This window comes from Lygodium microphyllum, chromosome 14, assembly GCF_053477565.2.
Source record: "Lygodium microphyllum isolate KBCC chromosome 14, Lygodium_microphyllum_v1.1.10, whole genome shotgun sequence".
Taxonomy (NCBI): Eukaryota; Viridiplantae; Streptophyta; class Polypodiopsida; order Schizaeales; family Lygodiaceae; genus Lygodium; species Lygodium microphyllum.
This window is the reverse complement of record NC_141148.1, coordinates 134,423,570-134,436,586: the sequence shown is the minus strand read 5'-3', so window position 1 is coordinate 134,436,586 and position 13,017 is coordinate 134,423,570. Positions and strand designations below refer to the sequence as shown.

Genomic DNA, 13,017 nt, shown 5'->3' with positions numbered 1-13,017 from the left:
TAAAGATGTAAGCAACTGCAAAATGTATGCGATGTATCATTCCATGCAAATATGTGATTTCAAGACCATAGACCTTTTTCCTTCTATGCAACTATAAGATCTATAATGATCGTTACTTTGCCTTGCCCTAAATGGTATTAGTTGACATTCAGAACTACTTCTTGTAAATCCCACGCATATGCATCAAATTCAAGGCTTTAGTCTTTTAATGAAAATGCATCCTTTCCCAATTTCGAACTTTGATAGAAGAGCTTCTAGGCATGGATGCATCATTCTTTCGTGATGAGATGCTAATGAATACATGGTTGATTTAATCCTCCTTCTACCGCTTATCGCAACCTAAATTGTAACTAATGTTGCATGCGAATTTGCATAATATCAAGTTCATAAATCTTTTCCTTTGGGAGATGCACAATTTCGTCTTTTAACTTATGCATCATACGTTTAGAATTTGTAGCTACCCTTGACCATGGAAGTGCAAGCAATTTCAAATACACGTTATGCAACTAACTTATAGATTGAATGAGTAAATAAATTTCCCAATGTATTTAAACTTGCCTATGAGAATTAAACATGCCTAGTGCATCCTTTTCATGCGGAATTAATTTTAGGAACCTGGGCATTAGGAATCGGGGCGTTGTCCACTCGCGTACTCGGGGTGGAAGCTCCTGCGTGTGCTCCTCTCATCTTTTGCTTGGGAGTCATTGACGAATTAAATCTCAGTTCAGCAACTCTCCCTTGGTCCCCCTTTCGCGTTTCAAAGACACTCCGTCCGAGATCCCCTCTTCCGCGCAGGAATTGGGCCTTACAGTGTAGTGTTGAAAAAACCCGAGGCACGGGGAGAACAAGGTCTAAGGAAGCCTTATTAGAAACTTCCAATAGAAGCTTCTAATGCTTCTGCCACAGGCAGAATGACGTGGAGAGAGAAAACGATGATTGGGAAAATGATGGGGATGGAGGTGAGGATGACGATGATGATGATTATGATGATGATGGTGGTGAGGACGGAGGCGGCAGCGGCTAGGCAGCGTGGCCAACGGCGGTGGCCAGCAGACGAACGGCGGCCGGCAGGTCCTCAGGCGGCAGCAGCAGCACGACTCCCTCTCCCTTCCCCCTCAAGATTGGGGAGGGGGTGTTCTTATAAGTAGAAGGGGGGAGGGGTAGCCACACACGTGGCAGGCAGCATGTTCCCCTCCCCATGCTCCTCCTCCACTTAACTCCTTCTCATAGTCATACTCCCCCTCCCCGCCATGCAACGGCTGAAGGGGAAGGGAGTTCTAATAAATTTTTTTTTCCAAAAATTTATCAATTATCCCTTTTTTTCCCTCTTGAAGGGGTGTTCTCGTAGAGGCCTATGGTGGCTCGTGGTTTACAAGCCACGGCTTCCTATATGCGACACGGAGCTGGAGTTTGCTATTGCGCGAGGGTGGAGCACTTAGCCAAATGTTTTTCCGTTGCGGGAGATTATTTTGAACTACTTTTGCATAAGATTTTGGGTCTTCAATATTTCGTAGTGGAAATATTACAAGTACAAAAAGGTAATATGATATGTGAGAGCAATGTATACTCTTGTATTATTCAATTAAAGAAACTGTACAACATATGCACATCCCAAGGCTACACCCTTGAGACTCCGCACATAAGAGGGTTCACCACTAGGTATAGGGAATCACACGTAGAGTGGAAACCAAGCAAGGCTCAGAGTCACTACTCCCTTTATATGTGTTTTTGGTAGCAACGCCATGGTATAGCTACAAAGCCCTTACACCCCCCCCCCCCCCCCCCCCCCCCCTCCCCCTTCCCCCTCCCCTTCTCTCTTGAATTGATGCATACGGACAACAACAAGAGGAGAGAGGAGAGAGGAGAGAGAAATACTAAAAATCAGATTTCTCATTCCTTCATGAAATTAGGCAAGGCTACAGTCATCATCTTCCTGTCTCTACATGGATTAGCAATCTCTCTCTCTCTCTCTCTCTCTAGAAGGTTGAGCATCGGAGAGGCATCAATTATCTGATTTGAGAGAGTGCAAAAAAAATTGTGCCCCCCTATCTCATCAGTTTTTTTTTTGAGCTTCTGCTCCTAGAATCCAGCTCTCAAGTGAGCCACCAAGAACACTCTCAACAAGTTAAATTCAAGAGTACAACATTAACCAAGAGTAAGTAAGTAATGCATGTTGGAATCTATGGGATACTAAGGCCACATTTATACTAAGGTGACTAAAGTTTTAGCAATCTAGAGGAGATCTACCATGGGTGTTTACACTAGTGGCGGACACAAGTGGAAACGTATTTTTTATTCTTTAAAAGTAATCGATTGGACAAGTTTATGCACAATTTTGTTGATTGAATTTTACCATTTGTAAAGTAAAACATTTTCTATCGGCCAATTATTTCTTCTAGGGGTGTGAGGTTGGTAGGAGTTGTGGTGGATTCGGAAGAAAACAACCTTTTTTGCTTTTAGATGGAAAGTATACACTGATGATGCTATGTCTTCTGTTTCTTCTATTGTTGAGTGTAAACCCCATCATAAATAGGGTTGCCTTTATATAAGACTACAAGTGAAATGAGGCCATCTAAATCCGTGATTTGGGATGCTTGGTGGCTATGCCCATTAGGGGAATGTTGGTTCCTAGAAAGCTTTCAAACCAATGGGATGTAAATAAGTAGAAGAGGAGCAATTGTTTGACGAAAGTAGGGATGTAAGGGTTTGGCATGTGAAAGTGTCACGTAGTGTGCCTGCACTTACCTCACTCATAGAACCAAAAATGAGACTCGCATTGACGATTGGTGAGGTGCGAGGGCTCAGTAGGAGAGCCTCCTTCTTTCCCCCCCATGTAAAATGCCGTCATTTTAGATGGGAAGATGGATTTGAACACACGCAAGAAGGAATGAGGACTTGAACCATGGCGTCGATTTTCTACACGTCGCGCGTCGTCCCATTGTGGCATCCGCATTCGGTGTCGTCGTCGTCGTCAGGCCACCGCCATCGTCGCGCTGCGTTGTTGTGGTCTCATTGTCCGGGGGGTTCCTGCGTCTGCCCTAGAAGGCTCTCCCTGCGCGCCTGCACCAGCTCTGACCTCGGAGACCCCGAGAGGCTCAGCGCCTTCGAAGGCGAGGATTACAGCTCCTCCGTCCTCCACGCCTCTTCTGGAAGCTTCCAGGCCGACAGCGCCTCGTCGCAGACCCCCGCTTCTTCCCTCGGGGACAAGATCGAAGCCGCCAGCCAGCTGAACGAGTCTGTGCCGTCGCTCTCCCTCGATCAGATTGAGGAGGGAGTAGTCGAAGGAGGAGGAGGAGGAGGGAGCGGAGACAGCGGCTCGCCGGGCGGAGGCGGTGGTGACGGGAAGGGTGAAGGTGAGTCAGAGGACAAGCACAAGAAGGGAATGTCTATGTCCCAGAAATTGACCTTGGCTTATGCCATGCTTGTTGGAGGTATGAGTTCGTTGCGTTCTTACCATGTCTCTGCATGGTTTCATTTTCCCCCTTTATTGTGTCTCTGTATGATTTCATTGTTTGACTGATTCGCCATTCGCTTCCTGATAAAACGTGAAGGTATTTCTGGCCCTGAATCCTTCGAGGAGAACGTTAAAAATGGCGTAATCTTTTACTTTCCGCAACTGTTTGGTCTAAGATTGGCTGCGTTTTGTATGCTTTTTGTTGCGGAAAGAGTTTACCAGGACACTGACAGTATGGATTGCAAGCGTTTAAAGGAAAATGATTTGTTTTAAGAAGTCTGATAATTCGTTTAAGCTACAAACTATACTTGGTTTCCAACTTAAGGATGAAATAAGAGATCATACTCAGGAATAAAAACTTCTAGGGATTTTTCAATGTAATCATTTTGTCTAGGATTGTGTTTGAAGGAATTTCCGATGTACAATAATCCATTCTTCTATCAGTTTATCCTCTGATGACTGTCTATACACGTTACAAAAGACTGTTTCAAGGTTTCCTTGCAGAGAGAGCACACATTACTGCATTCGTTGTGGCTTCATGAAGCTGCAATGCATCCTGACAGGGTTGCCTGTTGACTTCATCAAGTCATGGAATTGCCTCCTGCAGGCACTCTACTTAGTGGTGTAGGAGCCATGAACCTACCATCTACCAACACTTGGGTGACAGTTCACATATTTTCTAATATTCACTGTACATGGTCCACACATCAGCAACAAAGCCAGGATATCCTTTTGGCATTCGAAACCTACTCTGATGGCTCTAATGAACCTCCACTTAAATTGATGGATTCACTGGAGTTTGCATGCAGGTTGTGTGATACACAAAAATGTGCAGGGGCGGACCATGTATGAGCTACCAGGCGCTGTTAATATTCACACAGAATGTGGATTACTGGAGTAGAATGTCTGAGTTTGTGTGCAGGTTGCTGATTTCCAGTGTGTAGAAGTATATCTAGGCTGTAAGAGTCATTGAGCATGAGGTATATCCATACTTGGCTCTTTCTTTTTTAGTTTTGGCCAGACCGTCCTTTTGCGACCTTTTAATACTTATGGGGATAACTTTTTGATGATAAATAGATACATTCCCTAGGATGAAATGCTTTGATGGAAATTCTTTACCCTTCTCTACCTGTTTTATCTGGCTTATAATTTATATCATGCCTTTCAGTGTTTGCATGGTTTCATTTTGGCTCTGGTTTATGTCACTGATGTGTAGAAGTTTTCTTTCTGAAGTTGGTGGAGCTATTGGGTATGCAAAAAGCAAAAGCACCAAGTCTCTTCTAGCAGGAGGAGTTTCAAGTCTTGTTTTGTTTTATGTTAGCTCTCAGTTACCAAGCAATCCAGTGTTTGCATCATCATTGGGATTAGGTAAATTCTTTAGAACCGAGTGTGTTTTTCATCTGTTCCTCAGGTTGAAGCCTCATTAGTATTTTGAGGATCTTTGAAACTTGTTGTGCAGGTGTCTCAGTAGTTCTCTTAACTGTAATGGGAGCACGCTACAAAAAATCAGGAAAAGTGTTTCCAGCTGGTGTAGTTGCCTTAGTATCACTTATCATGACAGGTGGCTATATTCATGGAATAATGCGTTCTCATGCTTAGACAAGTAAAGAACTTTTGATGCTTTGGATCTTATAGGAATAAGTTTGAACATCACATGTGCATCGAGCTGAATCAATAAGGATGAGGTATGTAATGAAGACAGCTGTAATTTGGAAGCTATGAGTTTGTTAGTAGATTTCTCTCTTAAGCAGTCAGTCCACTGTCACCTTTATTATGGTCTGATTGCTACTGTCCCCTTCAAGCAATATGTGATCAGTATCCAACTTTGTCCTATAAACTAGAAACACATTTTCTAAAAAAGTGTCTGCAAGCTTTGTATTAAGATTCTAGTAAAGACTTGGGAGCTTTGAACTGATGTTGGAGATTTTTGCCTCTTGAAATTTTCTGTTGCTATTAACAAGAGATGGTCCACGGTCTTTCAAGGTTATCATTGAAGATAATTGGATATGCACTTTCTGAACCGTCCTTTGCTTGCAATGCACCCTACTTGGGTTCAAAAGGTGATAGGTTTTTGAATTTTGCCTTCTAAGCATGCATATTGGACCATTTAGTCTTGGAAAATATTTTATCTGCTTTGACTGTAAGAGCTCATTTCTTTTGTATATTGAAAAATTTTGTTTCTTTGTTGTGGGCAGAGCTTTCTAGTTAGTATCCTGATTCACTGGCTTTGGCAATTAATCCACATTTTCATTGGCCTTCTAAATCATGTTTGCTTGTAGTGTTCATGAACCAGCCATCCGGAATGTCACCTTAAAGCATGGCTTTGTGCTTGGGAGCATTTGTCCAGACTGAATTGTGTAGTTGTCAAATTCTTACAGCCACTTTGGACACTGGCTGGATGCTGCAAAGTAATTCTGAAAATGTAGTTAGTACTTGATGAGTGTGTAAGATTACGGCATTCTTGTGCTGAATCCTGATGGATCATATACATACTTCTATCTGATCAATTTGTGACCGATGTTCTCTTGCTTTTGGTATTCCTCGATCCTGGACTCTCACTTGTAGGTGATAGTGGAAACTGCAGGGTTTGGAAATTTTGAGGTTGCACTGTAGCTTATTGGATGCTGTGATGGTGGCAGAGAGTTTTAACATTGTGTGATGTTCAACTGCTTTAAAGTTAATGGGTTGCATTTTATTTGTGGGGGGGGGATATATCAACCACCTTGATAGTTCCTGTTGTTCATATTACACTTTCCTTTTAGTTGGATGTACACCTATATCGTCAAGAATGTAACTTATGTTGCATAGATCTTCTTCACGTTTCATTTTTCTTGCACCTAAAAAGCACTGACTTATAAACTTTAAAACAGGTGAATATCACAAAAGCGTGCATGTTATTTTACTTTTTTGTGTAATGCAACATGTAGCATGCATGTTATTTTACTTTTTCGTGTAATGGAACATGTAGCATGCGAATAACAGCATGCTGGAACTGGTGCATACATGTGTACATGCATACATATTCTCTCATGTGTGTGCTGCATCCTAAAGTTTATGTTTTCTTTTGAGTAGTCAGGTATTTCTTTTTGTACATTAGTAGGGTTGGAGACGTGTGGCAAAGCTTGCATATATATGCTTTCTACCACTTCAGCTTAACAAAGTTTTTCGTAGACATGCTATCCCATGACATTCAAATTGTGGCACAGCCCAATTGAGAGTTTCATATGCTATGCATGATGGAAAGTGAATAGATATTGGTAATGCATGATAGAAGTGAGTAGATATTGGTAGTTTTAAGATACAAGCTTCACATATAGTCTCAAAACAAGGACAAGGAACGCTCTCATGCCATGCTCTTGTGGTTGTACAACCATTCCAATAGAGATGTTGAGTGATGTATCTCTTCCACAACATTTGTCATCTCTCTTTATTTCTACTTGTTGTTGTTGCCCCCATGGCCACCTTCCAAGTAATAACTATATCCCTTAGCGGTAGTGTCAAGGACCAAATGTTCTCAATGATATCAACTCATTGATCCCTTGCAATCTCAAGTTGTCAAGCTTTATATACTCTTTCCACTTTAGGCTCCCATTGGCTAACCAATGGTTTGATTGGTTAATATTAAGCCCTTTTAGCCACCTAAGAGGTGGTGTCTTGCTCCTATTGTGTTAATTTTTCAAATCTTTCAAATTTTAATAACTTCCAACCCAACTTATTTTGTGGACCCTATTTATTTCTCCCTTCATCACATGTTGAGTATAATCATCTCATGTGCAATCCCATTATGAGTTTTACACACCCTACTAAAGCAACAATTTCCATTTTCTTCCTACTTCCAACACAAGTTTAGTATTATGCAATCTGTTCTATCCTTCATTGTAAAGCATTTGACATCATAAATTTTTGTAGGTAAGGTCTTTTACAATCTTCTTCGTGATGTTCTACATAGTATAGGTTGGCCTTGTATAGATTTTCCTTCATATATGCAAACTTTTGTATCAAATACATTAATCATTGGTTGAGAACACGATGGATGGATCCATCCATCTGGAGTGGGTGTATATGGTTTGTTATATATTGGTTACAAAAGGATTGTGAAATATTGTGGCTTAAATTGATGTGTATCCTCTTGTGGTGATGAAAGTTGCAAGTGCTTGTGTTGATGTTATAGGTCCCAATTTCATGCAATCGATGAAGGTAAATGCGTGGATAGCTATTCTACAAAGATTGAACTTCTTGTTTGATCATGAAATGCAATCCCAACTCTTTTGTTGTGTGAGGAGTTAATATATATTTTGCTCTTGAAGAATACTAATCTTGACAATACAGGTTAACAATGCTTGTTACAAATAAAGCTTTTGTGGCTATCAAATAGATTAAGTGAAATCTAATTTTTCTACTAGTACACAAAATTTTGCAAATACTATTTAGGCAAAGAAGGTTGAGAAGGATGTGAAGTAAATTGAGAGAGCTTTTACAAGTAGATCATGTCATTAAGGACTATGCTAAATTGGATGCAAAAGACATTAACAAAAAAAAGCTAATATGGCTATTGTAGAGACCTCATCTACTAATTAAGAATTTGTAAATGTTATGTAGGAAACATATGGAATTTAGTGGGTGATGTATTTATTTGTGCTACATTTTTTTTCTATAGTCAAAATGGATTCAAATCTATGATACTTTGATAATAGTGCCACTAAACATTTTACTTTGCTATACAATTTGTTTACTTAGAGCTTGCTCACAAGGGTAGTATTGTTGCACGTATCAATAATTTCTCTTTTTTTGTTAACGGAGTTAGTAAAATTGTATTAACTATTGTTAGGGTAAGGAGGAAGTACTATGGCTCATATTATGTTCCATTTCAATCAACAAAAATATTGTAGGATTTTTGGAAAATCATCTTGATTAACTTGTTGTATAGGTTAGATGAGTTTGAAAAATAAACGAGCTCATGATAATTGAAGCATGCAGAGATTGAATTTGATCAAGCCATTTTGCTCATTTAAAAATATCCACAAGAGTGGTAGATATGGATAAATGGAGTAGTCTATTACATGGTATTCTAATTTGCTAGGTTGCTTCAAGCCCTCCAATCATATCGATTGGTTTTTACACTTCTATTGGACCTAATGCAGTTCAAGGGGGGGTGACTAAGAGTGTATATAGAGTCACAAGCTTACTGATCCCCCCTCTTACCCTACTAGCAATACTTACACTTTTAGATGCTTTGTTTGTATAATCAAAATGAATTTATCATTGGTTTTCGCACTTGCCTAAATTTACTTAATTCTCATTTTTATGGATGAGAGATGTATTGTGCATGATCTTATATGTGGTGATACAATTATTGCATTTTGGTTCATTATATATTTGTATTGTACAAGCTCAACAAATATGAAAAATATGCGAAAGAGGCTACATATATAATTATCGATTTTGGGTTGTTTTAGATGTAAGACTTTACATGTATATGATTGCTTCAGTAGCTTGTTTCCTTTTTGAAAGATAGTTTAATGTGACTTGTTTAAACTATAGCCTAATGATTATGATTCAATAATATAAACACGTTTGTTGATAGTTACCTATACTTCGTGACTTTTATTAACAAATTGCTATACATACGCATCTATATATATATATACTTTAAAAGTTAAGTTTGAAGTGTTCATGTCCATTTTGATTCATAAGAGTATATGCTCAAAGAGTTTTAACATTTTTAAATGTGGAATAAGACACCAATGTGTAGTATTGTATACACCTTAACAAATAGTGTAGATGAGAGAGAGAATAGATCTCATGGAAATGACACAATGTAAGCTTTGCTAGATAACTTTTGGCTTGAGGTTTGTTATATATGTAAATGTACTAAACTTGTGTTTCACCAAAGCATTGCAGTGTGTTACTCCATACGAGGCTTGACATTGCAAAAGGCATTTGTTGTTCACTTATGCATTTTTTTGATTACATATCTTATACATTAGCATTTGTGAAAAATTTTGCAAAAACTAGATAATAAGGATATAAAATGTATCTTTATTGGGTGTAGTTTTGAAAATAAAGATCGCCCACACAAATTGAGTGTATTTTATTAGTTGTGATGTTTTTGTGAAAAATTCTATGTTCATGTACAAAGGAGATAGTTATACACTCATAGGATATAAATGCCACTTTCTTGGCTCTTTTTAGTGGTCATGGGTAGTCAAATGTAGCACCAAATGAGGTAGTTTTCGGCCTATGCATGTTTCTAGTGGGTTTAAACATTAGTCTATTTCTAATGCAAATGTAAAGGATACACTTGTTGATGAGAGAACAAAGATTAAGAAGTTAGGACTGTGCTCAAATGGTTGGTGTAGATATTACATGACAATAAATTGGATGCACCATGATCTAGTCATACTCATCTTAGCTCTCATGGTGTGTCTTACCTATTAGATTGTTATGCATTGCTTATTTCTGGTATGTGTGATGAGGATAAGCTTGTCCCTCTTGAAGAGGAATAAAATGCAAAAAATTAAATATTTATTATGCAATTTGAGTGACTTCATTATTGTGTGACTTGGCTCCTAGCAAAAAAGCCATGGATAAAAGTGCATTTGCAAGTTGAAATGTAAGCTACTAGTAGTGTTGATAGTTTTAGTATTAAACTTGTGAAAAAGAGTTATGCTTAGGAAAAGAGCATTGGCTTTGATGAGAGGTTTGCTTCCACTTACCTATATGATATTTTAAAACATTTTTGCACTAGTAGCTCATAGTGGTTGGAATGTTAATAGTTGGATATTAAAATCATATGTTTGATTGGTGATTTGCACCAAAATGTAGATGTATTTTAGCCTTGCCATTCTCTTCAAAATTTGAGAAAGTAACATCTGTAGATCGAAGAAAGTTTGTATGGTTTAAAGAAATTACCTCAAACCTAGTATAAGAAATTACATGCATACTTTATTGCATGTGGTTTTTAGAGTAGTCTAACTAAGAGCACCTTGTATGTTAGACATGAGAGCAATATAACTCTAATCATTGTGGTTTATATTGTTGAATGATGCTCGGTAGTTCTAAAGAGACATATATTGTTGATTTTGATGTTGATTTGAATTTGGCCTTCGATGTGTCAAATTTGGGCTTACTGCAACATTATTGAGACATTCATTGTAAATAGTATGATGGAGGCATTGCTTTGTGCCAAACAAAGTATATTAAGACATTGTTTCAAATATTCAGTCTTAAGATATTGCTTTGTGCTGATCAAAGTATGCTAAGATATTGTTGAAGAAATTCAATGTTGAGGATTGGAAGCCTATTTTTGCTCCTACAGAGATAGGTTTGAAGTTGAGCCATCCTGATGTTGAAGACCACTTTGATGTACTACTTTATCAACATGCTATTGGATGCTTGATTTATGTGTGCATTACGAGGCATAATATTTAGTTTATAGTTTCACATATGGGCAAGTTTATGCATATTTGTGACGCAAGTATTAACAATCAATGAAGCATATCTTCACTATTTGATGTTACTTGGCATGTTCCATTATTTTATCCCAAGGGATAATCATTCTTGTGAGATTTACATGCTTTTTTGAATTCTAATTGGCTTAGCTAATATGGCAATTATGCACCCATAAGTAGTTTTTCCTTCATGCTTGGCAACTCATGTATATTGTGGTAGTCTACTCTAGCTACCTTTTGTTATGAAGTTGAGTATAAGGTAGTTTTCACATCTACAATTGAGTATATTTGGCTCAAACACCTTTGAATGATTTGATTGTTGGATAATCCTTTACCACCATATTTGTTAATAGATAGAGTGCATTAGAAATTGCATCGAACCCAATGTTTCATGCTTACACTAAGCACATTGAAGTGCATTATTATGTTGAGGAAAGACTTTGTAGGAGAGATAAACTTGGCCTATGTGCCAACACAAGACAACTTCACAAATCTTTTCACCTAGGCTTTGCCTTGTGAGAAGCTCAAAATTTTTCATAAAGCTTTGGGTGTACTCCTCTTTGTGGATAGGTCATACTCCACTGGGCTTGATAGTTCCTATGCATGAGTGTGAGTTCTCATTCATTGTATCACTCCTAAGAGGATGTGTTATCATATTTGGATGGTGACATGTGTGAACATAGTTAGGACTGATGGGGTACTCCTTTCCCTCACTAGGAGGTTTCCTATGCAAGCTCATTTGGCAACCCTAAATAAATAGAATCACAATAACTTACATTTTTGCTCACTTCCTTTGAAACCAATTTTGCCTTTTAGAATCCTTAATTTTGACATCATGTTGGAAAGCCTAAAAATTTGAAGATATAGTCTTGATTAATTATTATCAGTCTTTAGTAGTTAAGTCCATGAAGATACTCTTTAGCATATATGTAAGAAAACAAGATGCAATAGAGTACAATAAATTTGTAAGCAAGTGAAGAATTGAGAATATGGAGAATTCAAAATATTGGTGATTGTATATCAATACCATAGTATAACTAATGCTTCCTTCTTGTGTATTTTTATTAGGAAGGTTCAATAGCACATATACGAAACAAACAAGAGCAAAGGTTGTGTATATAGAAAAACATGGCTATAATAAGGAAAACAAGCCACATATAAATATGTTGAATAGAGGTTGCATGCATACTTTTTTGAACATGTTCCCAAATCTGATCACCAAATATATATTTGGTAGGCCCATAAATTACAGATCGTATTTAGTTTAATAGCCATTTGGGCCATGCGGGGTGGGGAGGGGAGGGGGGAGGGTGAGGGGGATGCGTCTTCTCGACCCCTACAGAGAGAGGATGTTCCCCCCTCCACATCTTCCCCCAAGAAGGCTGGTGGAAAAAGTTGTGCCACTAGGACAGGGCCTCCATATAAGGATAGTATAGTAATGACTCTACACATGTTTGTAGCCATGCTTGCAATTTAGCAACTTTCACAATGATATCCAAGTCCCCTTTCAACTTATAAAATATCCTCCTAGAAACGTTCTCAAGAAACTTAAATTACAAAGTGCAAGCCATAAGCTCAGCCTCATCAACACGCCTTTATGACTATGTACATTTATGATATTCAAAGAATCACAATCCTTGTAATAGATATAACAAATATCTTTAGAGCTATATTTTGGTATAGGATTCCTACACCCCCTTAATTTTTTTTCTTAAAAAAGGAAAAGTTATAGTCCTTATCTATAAATTATAATCCGTTTTTTGCTAAATTTCATGCTCTTGGTCTAGCACCATAACCAAGCCCTAAATAATTGTGCATTTGCAAAACAGGCTTCTCTTTACCTCTCCATTAAGACCTTTTATAGTAAATGTAGCAATTTAATTGATTCTTGCACCATTTTTTTTAGAGTTGTCAAAATAATCCATTCCCTTGAGTCCTTTATCAACATTTTTCTCAAAGCTTCTTGTCCTTTGAACCAAGAGTTGACCATGAAGCCATCTTGTTTGCTAACTTGTTAGCATTGATCTATGCTATAAATCAAACATGATTCTTAGCCCCATCCTAGCTAGAAGCTATTTGGATCTTAGCATCCATTCTTGGATATTCCTAGTC

The 13,017-nt window shown here is 38.1% G+C and overlaps 1 protein-coding gene across 1 annotated transcript; it reads left to right on the top strand.

Annotated features, from left to right (window-relative positions):
* Positions 1–2,789: 2,789 nt before the first annotated feature.
* LOC148026137 (uncharacterized) lies at positions 2,790–5,367 on the top strand. The gene is made up of 3 exons (XM_087693410.1): positions 2,790–3,431; positions 4,688–4,822; positions 4,914–5,367. Exons 1-3 carry the CDS (start codon positions 2,903–2,905, stop codon positions 5,051–5,053), a joined length of 804 nt encoding a protein of 267 aa, XP_087549536.1. The 5' UTR covers positions 2,790–2,902; the 3' UTR covers positions 5,054–5,367.
* Positions 5,368–13,017: the final 7,650 nt, after the last annotated feature.

Excerpts from the sequence above, each read along its gene's own strand:
- LOC148026137 (XM_087693410.1), top strand. The coding sequence starts at position 2,903 with ATGGCGTCGATTTTCTACACGTCGCGCGTCGTCCCATTGTGGCATCCG. Across the intron at positions 3,432-4,687 it reads TTATGCCATGCTTGTTGGAG|TTGGTGGAGCTATTGGGTAT; the intron begins GTATGAGTTCGT and ends TTCTTTCTGAAG. Across the intron at positions 4,823-4,913 it reads TGCATCATCATTGGGATTAG|GTGTCTCAGTAGTTCTCTTA; the intron begins GTAAATTCTTTA and ends CTTGTTGTGCAG.